Here is a 14,834-nt window from a genome sequence, read left to right on the forward strand (position 1 = left end):
ATACACTAAATTATTAAAATGATTGTCCATCATATAACTACCTTCACTTTTTTGTAAATATTAAAAAGACAACCTCAAAATTCAGCATCTCATTCAAACATAAATCCAAATTATTCTAGTGCCCCACAGATTCAGAGTAAACAATGTACAAAAAAGGTTCATCAAATCATTGACTATCTCTAAAGTAACATTATAACTTTTGGAAGTTTCCTTTTCGTTCACTTTCATTTTGGCAAAAATGAACTTCACCTTCTAGAAAAAGAACCCAATTGGTCCATTATTTATTGCTAGTACTGTTCTCCCGTTCCAAATTATTGTCGTTTTTTTTTCTACTCCAAATTTAAATAATGTAAATTCAATTAATAATTTAAAATATATTTTTGACATATTAATAAAAGAAAATTTACAACAACAATAATAATTACGCCTAACTCTCATCAAGTTGAGGCCGACTATATAAATCTCTTCTTTATTTAAGCTCATTCCGTATCATCATCATCATATAATTATGAGAAAAATTACAACTTATATTATTTTTCATACAACTTTTGAATATTCAAATTTTAATTTTAAAATATTAAGTTAATCTAATCTAGTTTAATCTCAAATGTCAGTTAAATTAACTCTGAAAAGGAAAATCGATAATTATTTTGGGACGGAAAGAAAAAAGGACACCCCGTGCACAAAGCATCCTGCACTAGCAAAGTTCGAAGACGGCCTAGACAGCCTAACCTAATACAAATATTAATGGCTATTTTCACTGCTCGAATTTGTGACGAAGAAAAGTATCTTAATAGAATATAAAATAAATAATATTCAATTTTTTTTCTCTCTTCATTTATAAATATCTACTTCCGTCTACTCTAATCACCCTTAGGATTTCTTCCTTTCACATTTACTCATTCACTTTCTCACTCTACAAAATTTCTTCTACTTTCTCTCTCTAAAAATGCCTCAAGTTGATTTGGAAACACTAGTTTCTGCCTGTGCCGGTGGAAATAATGACCGGAAAGTTGCATGTGAAACTTTAGCTGACGTCAGCGCCGGCGAAGCGCCGGCGAAAGATGATGAAGAAAAGCAACCGGAAATACCGCCGGATTATCCGCCGGAATCATTTTGGTTGTCGAAAGATGCTGAGTTTGATTGGTTTGATCGTAACGCCTTTTTGGACCGTAAACAGTCGACAAAAGGTATTGTTACGAAAATATAATAATTCAAAGTCGTAGGAAATATCGAAATTTGGTATTTAATTCATGTTTAGTTGAGATTTAGAGTCAGAGATGGAATTCATGTGTAGTTGGATTAATAGTCACAAAAGGTATTACTGGAAAAAATAAATTAAAGTTATAGGAAATATCGAAATTTGGTAGGATTTTCATATTATAATTCGTGTTTAGTTATGATTTATAGTTAAAATTTTCATAGGAATAGATTTTTTTTGTTTTTTGTTTTTTTGTTTTGATTGGAACGCCTTTTTGTACCGTAAAGTATTGTCTGAAAAAATAATTCAGAGTTGTAGGAAATATCGAAATTTGGTAGGATTTTAGTGTTTTAATTCATGTCTATTTCTATTCACTTTTACTTATAATGTTTCGTTGTTGGAGAGTCAATTTGGTTAATTTTTGTAGCTAAATTGAATTAGATCGATTCGATATTTTAAAATTAATATTTAGATTTTTAAAAATTATTCGAAAAATACTATAAGTTGAAATTCTTCTCGTATTAATATGATGAAAAAATACATCTTAAAATACTGGTCAAAATTCATGTAGTTAGACTCTCGAGATGAGAAGCGTGAGAAGTAAAAGTGAAGGGATGAAGTATATTCAGAATTTATATAGGAATAAGTTTTTTTATTTTGAGTTAAAGTAGGTTTCATATAATAGAGAACATTCAAAGATTTATAAGTTTATGAATAAAAGCTGGTAGAATTTGATATTTTAATTCATGTGTAGTTAGGATTTATAATAAGAATTTATATAGGAATTGATTTTCCTATTCTGAACTAAATTAGATTTTCGTACTATTATAAATAAGAATGTTGATGGCTATTTTCATAGAGTACAGAATTATAAAGATTATTCAAAGATTTACGAACTTATGAATAAAATATTTTTCATGTTTCCATCAGGTATCGGTCCAAACACAACGAACTTAAATCAAGGTTCAAACTCAAGTTCACAGAGATTCTCATCAACTTTGAAATCTAAGGCTTCGATAATCGGATTTCCTAAAACTCAGAAAGCTACTTACGTCGATTCGAAACGGCGAACATGTAAACCGGCAAACATACGTCTTTTTCCTGCAAAACGGTCTGACTCAATCTTAAAAGCTGCTTCAGTTAACGAACCTTCGTCGCCGAAGGTGTCATGCATGGGAAGAGTAAGATCAAAACGAGGTCGAAGAAGATCATCGGAAAGAAAATCAAAAAAATGTGAAAAGAAATATTCACTTGAGAGATCAAGAAGCAAAAAAACCGGATATTTTTCAAGATTATTGTCAATGTTCCGGTCTAATAAAAAATCGGTTCGGTCATGTACGGATAAAGGGTTGGGTTCAAGAGTAGAAGAACCGGTTGTTAAACCGTTGAGAAAGAGCAAAAGTGTGAGTGTAGAGAAAACACGTAATGTTGAACCGGCCGGTTTAGGAGGGATGAAACGGTTTGCTTCCGGTCGAAGATCAGAATCATGGGATTGCGATGAAATTAACGTATTTGTTTAAAGTGGATCCCAATGGAATAAACGTCTTTATGGTAGTTGAATTTTTTGGAATTTGGTAGGAAAAATTAGCGGCAGGAAGGTCTGTGTACACTTTACTCTCTTCAAACCGCATCTGATGGGATTGTACTGGTACGTTGTTGTTGGCACGAAACATTAGCAGTCTTTTTCACTTTTTTTTCTGTTAAATTTCGAGGTAAAACAAAAAAGCTACTATTATGGTGCTTTTTTGGATTTTTTTTCTTTTGATAAATGTTTTAATTTCTCCTTGCTTTTTGATTTTTGACCTTTTCAGTACTAGGATGATGAGACTAGGTTTATATATATATTGTAAATAGATTTAGTTTGGAGTGAAGGTTTGTAAAGTTTACTATATCTACATTATAATGATGATTTGGAGATAGTCGTTTTTGCTTTGTTTTTTTTTATCCGACGCCAGCTTTAACTAATTCGAATTTGCTCATAATAATTTCTTAAGGGGTAAAACACTTTTTGCTAAAGACGAGTTAATTCTTCCGATTTCATCCCGTACCATCTAATTAAGAACGAAAAAAGTACTTACTGCAACGTGACAATTTACTGTCAATATCTCGATCCAACCGGAGTAACAAAAAATAAACTGGAGTAACAAAAAACACGCGTGGTGTTGAACTAATTTTTATTGAACCGGCCGGGTTAGGAGGGATGAAACGGTTCGCATAGGGCCGGAATCGGAATCATGGGGAGGCGATGAAATTAATGTAGTTGTTTAAAGTGTGGGTTCCAATGGAAGAAAAGTCTTTATGGTTGTTGGAAATTTTTTGGAATTTGGCAAGAAAAATTAATTGGCTTTTTTCATTTACTCTGTTATTTACATGTAAAACAAAAAAACTACTATTATGGTACTTTTTGGAATTTTTCTTTTAGTAAACGTTTCCTTTCTCCTTGCTTTTTTGCTTTTTGCTTTTTGACCTTTTCAGTACTCGGATGATGAATAGGTTTATATATTACAGGTAAAACAAAAGAGCTACTATTATGGTACTTTTTGGAAATTTTCCTTTTTTCTTTTAGTAAATGTTTTCCTTTCTCCTTGCTTTTTGATTTTTGACCTTTTCAGAAAAGATCAAAAATAAAAAAAGCAAGGAGAAAATGAATAGGTGTGTATATATATTGTAAATAGATTTGGTTTCGGAGGATTGTAAAATTTACCTTTTGTTAGTTAGATTAGTAATAAAAATGATTTGGAGCGATCGTTTTTGTTTCTACTTCAATTTAAGTATAAGCAAATATGGGAGATTGTTACTTTGGATCACTAACATAATGGTGAAATGGATGTGGTTCCTTCACATTTAATCAGAAGCTTCGGGTTCCAAACTTTAAATATTAAAAAAAAAAAAAACTGAGAGAAATCCTTTCCGTTTTTGGACATTACGCAGGTGAAATTCAAATTAATTGGATCTTACTAAATGACCTCCAATACGAATTTCAGACATTGGGCGTAAAAAACCAAAAACTATTACCTAAGTTGTCACGTGGCGCGTAAATCTCAAAAGTCACAAACATAGACAAGATATTTGGTCAATAAAACAAGAACTCTAGGACTAATTGAATTCTTGGTCCATTTATGTTTTTGTTGTTAGCAAATTGTGTCGTGTTTGCTCTTATATTAATAAAGATCAAAACTAAAATGAGTGGATTTCACTTGTTCGACTTTGAAGAAAAATTTTCATACTTATCCTTCCATTTGAATGTCCCTCAATTATGGAAAATAGAAATTTTTTACCTTCATTTTAGTTTGGTCCCGAATTTGTCTTTACCATTACTAGAGTAACTCAGATTTGTCATTCAACTATGAAAAATAAAACAAATTGATTGTTTGTTTAAATTTGGTCTCAAATACATCTTTACCGTCAATAAATTGACTTAGATTTGTCCCAACGAAATCAAAGTTATACACAACTTATTAGTTCAATGGTGATTTTTCAATTGTCCATTCTTGACCTATGATGTTGCAATATATTTGCCATCTTCACTTGAATTATATATACTTTGGTGTTGAAAAGAATCTTATTAAAATAGATCCTCACTTGAACTATATAAACAATTAGGAAGTTAAAATATCTCACATATTTTATTATATCAAATTCGAACTGATTGATTAAAACAGAACTAAAGAAAACACACAAACGTGAAGGAAAAACAATGGGTTACAGCAATTTAGATAGGAATCATACAGTCTGTCGAGGCAGAACTGTGATAGCACATGAGTTTGCTTCCACGTCGGTGTATTACTATTATAATCCCAAATAAATATTCAGTTTAAGTACCAATTATAGAATCAATAATACTAAATTACTAATGAAACTTAGATTAAATGATTGGAGAATAATTATTAATTGGAGTTGGATACTACGTGAGAATCAACTGTGCTAATGATATTCTTTTTTAGTCGCCAACTACATATATTATTTAGTCTTTTTTTATTTGTTTGGTTTATTCTCTCAAAAGGGGTTGGGGGGGGGGGGGGGGGGTGTGAAAAGGGGAGAGATTATATAGAATCGAGGCAAGGTGGTTTATGATTGAATTTTAGAGGCATTTTTATCATTTATTAAATCCAAATTCTTGACCTATTTTGAATACACTCGGAGCTTTGGCAACAACCATAGGAGGTGTGATGTGCACACTCCTCCCCATTTCATTTTGTAATCGAATTTTCATATTTATCTATGCCAAATGTATGTATTAAATCTAGAAGTAGCGGAAATGTAGCATATATATTCAGTGGATTGAACTGATCGCGACAATCTCGACACGGAGAATAAAATATATATTGAAGTATCACTAATTATTTAAAAAAAATTAAAATTGAATCTATAATTTCAAAATTGTATTGGGCTCAATGGTAAGAATATAAAGGTAGAACTTGAACCCGTTAAATTTAAATTGTAGTCCGCTTATTATTCATGATATAGTAAATTCATTTTTTTGAAATTCTGAATCTGCCTCTACAACAACAAGAAGAATTTAATAAAGTAATAACAAACAGAGAAACTTGCAGTTTTCACATTAATCCTCATTTAAATGTCAAAAGCTTGTATGACTTAATAATTGTCTTTACTTGTTGTTTTCTTCGTTGAAAAAATAATAATCAAGAAAAGATGAAAAATAGAGAAATTTGCAGTTTTAGATATAGAAGAAGAAAACAAGTAAAGACAATTATTAAGTCGTACAAGCTTTTGACATTAGAGAAACTTGCAGTTTTAGATAAAGAAGAAGAAAACAAGTAAAGACAATTATTAAGTCGTACAAGCTTTTGACATTTGAATGGTGAGTAATGTGAAAACTGCAAAGCTTGACATTGCTGAAATAATAGCACTTCTATGTAAGTGTTCTAATTTACCCTTCATAAATTAATGGCTTCTTTTGCTAGCTTTTATGATGGAGAATTTTTTATGGTTGAATAGTTGAAGTCAAACTATTGACTAGTTAATTAGTCAATAAGTGCAACTTATTAGTGCATTTGGAAAGAATATTAGTGATCAAATCTTTTGCAAGAAGTTTCAAGTATAGCTTATTTGAAAATCAAATTTAAACTTAGGAATTAAGTTGGGAAAATTACATACTAGTATTTAGGGGTGTACATGAACCGAGTTGGTTCGGATTTTTTAAATACCAAACTAAACCAATTGCATCGGGTTTTAAAATCTATAAACCAATCCAAACAAATAAAATTCGGGTTTTCCAACCTCGGGTTTTTTCGGTTTTTTGGGGTTGCTCGGATTTTTCAGGTTTTTTCCGGTAAAGTCTTCATACAAAATATATTCATTGTACTTCAATATTTCTTTAGTCCTAGCAAGATACGACTATCTAATTAAGATATTTTTAAGAAAATAGCACAAAATGTGAGATGAGAGATGACGTTGTACTAAAATATTGAACAAAAAATGTAATGAAATCGCATAAAATAAAATGATCATAACCTAAAAGTACTAAGTCATGCTATAATAAATAGAGGTAATTTATAAGGCATATCGAATATTATCATAATGTAAGAGTACTAAGTCATGCTAAAATAAGTACGGCTAATAAATATTAGTTACATGGTTAAATATTAAAGAAAAAAATAAAATTTATTTATTTATTTTCATTGTATAAACAATATAAAACTAAAGAATAGATAGCCAACATTATTGTCATTTCTAGTGTTAGAATTAAATTTCTTTTTTTAGCATTAATATTGATTTGATTTTTGTTGGGTTTCATTTGAGTTGCTAATATCTATAGGCTATAAAACCTATTGGACCATTCAAATTCTAATTCCAAGCTTGAAATAATATGTTAAAAGACAAAAAACTATGAAAAAGTTTAAGAAATATTTATAAATTACATTTTAAATCAATATTTTTATGTATAAAATATTTTTGAAATTTTATACATGTAATGTCAGGTTTGTTTGATTCGGTTTGACTTTTTTAAGTTAAAACCAAACTAAACCAAGAGTGGTCGGGTTTTTCATTTTAAAACCAAACTAAGTCAAACCAAACCACTAGTTGGGTTTTTTTCTCGGTTTGGTTCGGATTATCGGTTTGGTGCGGTTTCGTTTGTACACAGTATCTTTGGGTGATCTAGTTTTATAAAATAACCAGCAAATGTGTAGGTTTTGTATATTTATACTTATATATACATATAATATACATATATTATACGTAGAATATACCTATACTATACGTATAATACACATCATTGTGTTGATTTTGTATTTTTAGGCTACTGTCGATAATTAAGACTGACCAAAGGTACAAATGCATAACTATCCCAATTAAGTTCTACGATCTATCTTATCAACCTCCTTAAAAGGAAATTTGACAATGGGTCAAACTGTTCACATAATAATTATTTGATCAGTTTTATTTTATGTGATGCACTTTTCTTCGAGGAGAATTAATTTATAGAATTAATTTATAGACACATATAAAACATATATTGAAGGTTTAATTCGCTTGGGCTTCATACATCTGAATTTGTCTTCCATTTAAAGGCTGAACTGGTCTTGCATTTCTCTTGCAAGTTGAAACCAATGGAGCTCTCAAGGCTTCTACTTGCTCTCTTGATATTGATCTCACCTGCATTCACATTTTGTTTAATTCATTATTTCATATATTCTAAGTACAAAATTTGGGCACAAAATTAATCCAAATGTTGTGGATAATGCTAACTAAGAAATCTCATGCTACTTATGTTTGCCTAAGATGTGGCTATGAGTGCTAAAATTAGCGTATGTAAATATAATTCGCCCAACACATCAAAAATTAGATGGATCGGGTTGGGCTTATTTTTATGGCAGGTCTATTTGAGCATAACCCATATTAACCTATCTAAAAATTAGGTTGGTTTGAGCTAAATATGTAGCTCCAATTGACCATAAAAGAATTTGTCATTTTTTTAGTTTTAGATATAGCCATAATAAAGAAAAAAAATTATTTAATAATTGAATAAATTGTAAACGTAAATAAATTAAAACTTGATTAAAGTTGGGCGGGTTGAACCATGAAAGATTATCCATCTTAATGCAGCCCATCTCAACAAAATTAACTTTTGGACGGGTTATACTAACCCATTATCCATCTTAAAGCAACTCATCTCAAGGACAGTAATTTTTGGGCGGGTTATACTAACCCATTATCCATCTTAACACAACTCATCTTAAGTGCAGGTAACATTTGGGCAGAATAAAGACCTATCCATTTATTGATTCAACTCATTTAAACTGTAAAAATTCAGCCCAACCCATCTATTTGACATCCCTGAATGTGACAATAACAATTTTAATTTGCTCATGTAACATTCATTTAGACTAACAAATGAAGCTCAAATACTTCAAGAAAAAAATATAAAGAAAAGAGAAAATTTAAATTACATACCTTGCCAAGGATGTACCAAGAGACAATTTCAGAGCATGGTGGAGTTGTTAAAGAACCAGTGTATGTGTAATATTTGTGTGAATGTTTCCTTATTTCATGTGTATCAATTGTTCCAAGCTGAACTTGTGTTTCTTTTTGTTTTGCTACATCCCTTGCCAGCTCATTCAGTTTGTTTTGAAGCTGATGAACATAAAAACATTACAACGTTATTAACTTTAAAAATTTAATAAAACAAATATAAATTCTCACAAACATCTATTATATATACATAAAAAAAATTGACCTTATCTATAGTGTGTAATTTTGCAACGAAGGGGATTCAGATGAATTCGAATTTGATAGGGGAATCCAAAATTTAAATTTGATAGGTTCGAATTTGGGGCTATACTACAACCCATGTGATTTACTAAACTTATCATTTCTAGCTATTTAATTTTTAACACAAATAAACTAAGCCAAAGTAATTGGGTTCACTTAAACTAACGTCAATGCTACATCAACCCAATGGTTACCAGGTTGTAATCGGGTGGCAGGTTTCCATCGATCGTTATCTCAAGTTCGATCTCTGAAAATGAAGTCATAGTATAAAATTGAAAGTAATAGTAAATGTATAGAGAATGTGATAGTACCTTGGTCATTAGGGGATCAGGATGGCCCACATGGAAGAGAATTGCCAAAACTGCTATAGTATTGTCTTCAGCAAAATGAACTAGATGAAGCTCTGCAGCATATCTGTAAGAAAAATTAAAATTAATCTGGCCTTAAGATATAGTTCACTCGACCTACAATTTGTACTTGGGACAATAACCTTCAGTCTTGTTACTGCACATACAATTGACAATAAGCTTTTCTCTTAATTTGTTCACTTTGTTTTATAATCGGTGGTATCAGGGGTCAGCTTGTACGCGCACCTTGACTGTGGAAGCCAAGCTAAGTTAAAGAAAAGGGGTAGTCAAATCCTCTTCGTGAAAAGTTACACTATGCAAATAGAGCAAAAAACGATTTTTTTTTGGTATATTTGATACTGTTGGATCTTGTTAACAAAAGGTACAATTCTAATATTGTGGCAAAGGGGTTGGAGAATTGTTTTAGATTGCAGGTTCAAATCTTAGGTCTGACATTGCTAGGCTTTTTTTTTTTTCTTTTTGAATTCCCTCGTCTAACTTCTTGGCTCCGCCATTGCTTGACTATTTTGCCGATCGAGTAATTACTATCTTCCACCAACACAAATATTTAATAACACCGCCCATCAAAATATTGATAAATGGAAAGAGATCACTTGGCTTTTTGTTTCTCTTGAAAGTTGAACCCTGATTTCCAAAATTTCCATCCATTTTGTTGGTGGCTAGGCACACTCTTTGGTGCTTACAAGACAAAAAGTAGATAATCTAGTAATTGATAAGAGATAAATGTTATACCCTTTCTTAACACTCACTTTTTTTCATTTAAATTTCATTAGCAAAACTCATCTGATTTTGTGTAATGACAGAGAAAAAATAAATTTATAAATAAATAGATAAATTACTGAACTAATGAAAGAGAGAAAAAGAGAGAGATGACCATACTGAGTGCCATCAATTCTGTGTTCAGAAGGAGCATGCCAATGCATTTGTTTAAAGTTGTAAGTTTTACCATCCACAATTAAACTTCCTGCATTCTCACCATATTTTATCTGCAAGAATTGATTTAATTAATCTCATGACAAAATAATAATCTTGGGGGAAAAATAATCATGACAATTATCCTAAGAAGCAAAAACGATCAAAGACAAATAAAATTAAAGAAAAGTGGGGGACAAAATCCAAGGAAAAGAAGGATAATTTCCTAATGAGAATTGAAAATGAGCACACAATAAATAAGAAATTTTTGATGGGAAAATAATCTTTTTGGTCATATTATTGATAAATTCTAAAATTTTAGTTCTTGTGATATATGATTCAGTATATTAACCTTTAATCAACCGAAATGTGTGAGATATATATATATATATATACACACACACACATGTCATTTAGTGATGGAACAGTTAATAATCACAGTAAATTTGAGACTATTCATAAGTAAAGGGATCAAAGTGCATACATCAATTAATTGAAGATTAAATATACAAGGACTATAATTACAATTTACCAATAATTAAAAGGCCAGATTTCGCATTAACCCTTTTTTGTTTTAGTAAAAAAATCAAACTATATGTAAAAAATGTTATAAACAAAAAAATGAAATTGGATACATAAAAAGATTAAGAAAACTAACCCCAACATTAAAGCCATTATCAATCAAAGTAGCAACTTCAGTATGATTATATTGCATAATCAAGGGCTTCAACTTTTTGTTGACACCACAATTATCACTGATAATGTTAATTGGGGACTGTGATTTGCCATTTGAACAGGCTGAAAATGTTGGGCTCAAACTTCCCCATCTATTTGGGCCTACTGAGCCAGTGTAACCAAATTTGACTGCCAAAGCATCACCTAAAAAAAAAGAAAAAAAGAGAAGAGTTTAAGTTATATACTATTATATAATTTTTCACCAGTTATTTCTTTTTGGGATAGTTGTTTAGTCAATGATTGTCTTTTTATTTCTCTTGCATTTAATGAACCTTTTAGACCATAGTCTAAAGATTTTTTATGAACAAAGTGAAAATCTTATGAGAAAACGTACAAGTCCACAATCTAAAAGTTTATAAATGATTGCAAACGTTAGATGATGTTTAATATTTTGACTATAAGGTTGAGAAAAATATGAGTAAACATCAGACATGAGTCTAACGTTCTCCCCAAGGGTACTTTCCTAAGGGTTATACTTGCACACCTTTTAAAGATAGGAACAAAATCTAAATGTGAGCCTAAAAAGGGGACATATGCATAAATCACTCAATACACTATTGGGAAAAAGTTATGTACACTATAAATGTAATTTTTTTATACTATCAGGTCATTCAAAGAATATCTACAAAAAAGTCTTTTTAATTTGTGATTTGTGATCTTAAAAATAAGTCGGATTAAATGCTATAACAGGTAAAAATAACCTGATGTGTAAATTTTTTCTATGCTGATGGTGTATATAATTTAAATTTAAAAAATTATAAATTAATTAATACGGGAAGATTGAGTGGAATTTTAAAAATTAAAGCTCATATATTCTACCCTAAGGTGTTAATTTATCTTCCAAGTATTTCTTGATCTCCATCTAAATTATGTACAATTCTTGGGGTAATAGTATAAAAATGCTGGTCTAAATATTTTAAACGTACAAGCAAAAATTTGTTATGTTAGAGGACAAAATCATAAAGCTACAAAAACAGTAAGAACTTTAGACAACTAAAAAGCATGACCATGCTGTTTTGTTTTTTTAAAAGTATATATTCTCATCACAAGGTATGTCAAAGATTTTTAACAATTAAAGCAATGAATAGCTTCAAAGTAGGATGGTTTTATTTCCCAATATGTATTTTAACCCTCTGGTATTTATAACACGGTAGTTCAACTAATTCAAATTTACAGTGAAAGCCTTTTTTAATAGCGATTTTCATTTTATAGGCCCGAACCAAAAACGTCTGATTAAGAGGGGAGAATAACTGGAGGAGTTTCATCCATCACACTTGTGTTCGGGAGTCCAAAGCGACTAAATTGAATTCTCTTCTCCAAAATCTTTAATTGTGCAAATAGAGTAAAAAACAGTTTTTCTTTTTGTATATATACAAATTATTGAATTCCTAAGAGAAACTTTAGTATACCCGATAAATGTGGCTGAACATTTTTTTTTAATCACACGTCTGAATCTCAAGTAAAACATATATTCTTGCTTTTATATATTCTCTTCTAAATTTTTCTGGCTATACTAACCATCAAGGCATCAACTATACACACACACCAACCAATGGAGAGAAAGACATGCATGCATGATGGGGTGGAGCTAGAGGGACGAAAGGGGTTCATAGTCTGAAAATCATACAGTATATATAATGCCACTAATTTTTTTCATGTGTATATATATTAGACATTGAATTCCCCTAACGAAAATTACTGCCTCTTCCGCCGCCGCTACATTCAACACTTAAAAATATATTCTTATTTCAGGAAAGAAGAGATAGTGGACTTACCAGATGCACTAGTGAATAGATTGAACAAAAGAACTATACACACATTGATCACCCAAACTGAAATTCCACCAACAACAGCCATTGCTGATGCAAAAACAGAAAAATAAAAAAAACCTTGACCATCAATTTCTTGAAAACCCAAATACAAAGAATTTGAATGAAACAACAAATCAAAAAAAAAAAAAAAAGGTGTTATTGATGGCTTACAGAGGATGTTTGAAACAGAGACAGCTCACTGTCTGAGAAGTTTTTTTGGAACATTAACTCAATTCATGTCCTTATTTATAACCTGTTTGAATGACCCTTTTACTATATCAGTAGTTGCCCACTATTTTCTTTTGCCTTTCTTGGATTTGGACTTGTTTTGTTTTTGTCTGAGGATATGATTCTTTTCTATTTCCACAAGTAAAAAATTATAGTAATTACTATTGGAGAACATATTCCACCATAATATAAAGTAGATTACTTGTTATTACACATAAATGTGATTTTTTTTTTTTTTTATATTGACGGTGTATATACTTTAAATTCAATCTGATACATTTAGAGTTCTAGCTTTATGTGTGAATATTTCGACTAGTGACTTAATTGTGTTTACTTTAATTTTACGTGAAGACAATTTTTTATCGACTTAATTACTAACTGTGACCACCAAAGGTTATGGGGGGTGATAAATAACTTTAATCTTGAATCAAAGATCTCAGGTTTGACTTTGAAAATAAAATCATTTTTTATATGGGGTGTTTTATCCTCCAAAGTAAATTTTTTGATGTGAATCTGAATTAGTTGGACTCAATGCAAGCGGGAAACAAAAAAAAAAAGTTACTAATTGCGGGATTTTGTTTTACAAAAGATAAACAATCCAGCTAACCTTGCTGTACCTGTTTTGAATCATTTTTTTCTTTTACAATTTGGTTCAAATTAGATCCTTAAAAACTAAGCAATGTTTTCACGCTTAATTGATTAGTTGTCTCGACATATTTAGATGTCGTAATGAAAGTCATCTACTAAGAGCACAATCACATTTTAAGGATTGTAGTGCAACAGTTTCTTTATTCTTAATCAGAGGTCTCAGATTCGAATATAAAGATAGAATTGTCTTTTTTGATAAATAACATTTTACCGTAAAAATTTTCTAAGCTGATCCGAATTAATCGAACTTCAGATAACGAACGGAACACATAATATATGGGGGTCATCATACCAATGTAGTTATCACGATTTTCAAGGAATAGTGGGAAATTATTGAGTGGTGCATTTATTACTAGCTACAAAATATTGGAAGAAGGAATAAGAATGTTGTGAATTTTTTAGACTGTTAGATAAATATAAGTACTGTCCTGAAAATATGTTATCTCGTGACCTGTGACATTGAGCCTATGAATTTTGCAATGACAATGTTTTTGGATAAAGGGAAATACTATATTATTGTTGCTGAGACAAACATTTCGGAAAAAAATGTACATGTGATCCCAATTGGCAATAATTAATATTAATTTGGCTTATTGATATATTTTAACAAGCTGTAACAAATAACTTGGTGTATTTTGAGGTTATTAATTCTGTTTTTATAAAATGTGGAGATATACTAATAGTATCAAAATTTGTTAATATTGTTATCCATTAAATAATCCCATCTATCTAATCAGTATATTATTTGAGGGTTTTCAGAAAGGGAAGTGTTTCAATGAAGCAAACAAAGCAAGTAGCTGCGAGAAAGCGAGCAACACCTTATATAGGTTAGGCGGAGCAAGGCCTATGAGAGAAAGTCATATATTGCGCGCTAGTCTAACTGATTATTATGTTAATTGTAGCGCGCCTTTTCTCCTCTCACTTTGGAACTTTTTAAAAGTATTTTCTTATGATGATCTAGTCGAGAGAATACAATACATCAATGTAAAGGATTTTCTTGTTTCTATAAGCTTAACTTACTTAACTAAAAGACATAAAGGAGAAAAATAAATACATGGTCTATAATTTTAACAAAAAGAGAAAGATATTTCATTATAATTTCGGAATAGCTTGTCCCCAACCAAATGACCCCTTAGAAAAGAGTTTGACACATGTATATTTATGAGTCGATTTTGAAGATTATTTTAGAACCGAAAG

The 14,834-nt window shown here is 30.5% G+C and overlaps 2 protein-coding genes across 2 annotated transcripts; one reads left to right on the forward strand and one right to left on the reverse strand.

The window, feature by feature from the left end:
* The first annotated feature begins 862 nt into the window (after positions 1–862).
* Positions 863–3,120, forward strand: LOC132629830 (uncharacterized). Its single transcript, XM_060345209.1, has 2 exons — positions 863–1,190; positions 2,132–3,120. The coding sequence occupies exons 1-2, from the start codon at positions 950–952 to the stop codon at positions 2,719–2,721; spliced, it is 831 nt and encodes a 276-aa protein (XP_060201192.1). The 5' UTR covers positions 863–949; the 3' UTR covers positions 2,722–3,120.
* Positions 3,121–7,633: 4,513 nt separating this feature from the next.
* LOC132629831 (alpha carbonic anhydrase 1, chloroplastic) lies at positions 7,634–13,063 on the reverse strand. The gene is made up of 7 exons (XM_060345210.1): positions 12,933–13,063; positions 12,726–12,809; positions 10,874–11,094; positions 10,183–10,289; positions 9,247–9,349; positions 8,618–8,797; positions 7,634–7,819 (listed from the first exon to the last, which is right to left on the reverse strand). Exons 2-7 carry the CDS (start codon positions 12,805–12,807, stop codon positions 7,688–7,690), a joined length of 825 nt encoding a protein of 274 aa, XP_060201193.1. The 5' UTR covers positions 12,808–12,809; positions 12,933–13,063; the 3' UTR covers positions 7,634–7,687.
* Positions 13,064–14,834: the final 1,771 nt, after the last annotated feature.

This window comes from Lycium barbarum, chromosome 3 (assembly GCF_019175385.1).
Source record: "Lycium barbarum isolate Lr01 chromosome 3, ASM1917538v2, whole genome shotgun sequence".
NCBI lineage: Eukaryota > Viridiplantae > Streptophyta > Magnoliopsida > Solanales > Solanaceae > Lycium > Lycium barbarum.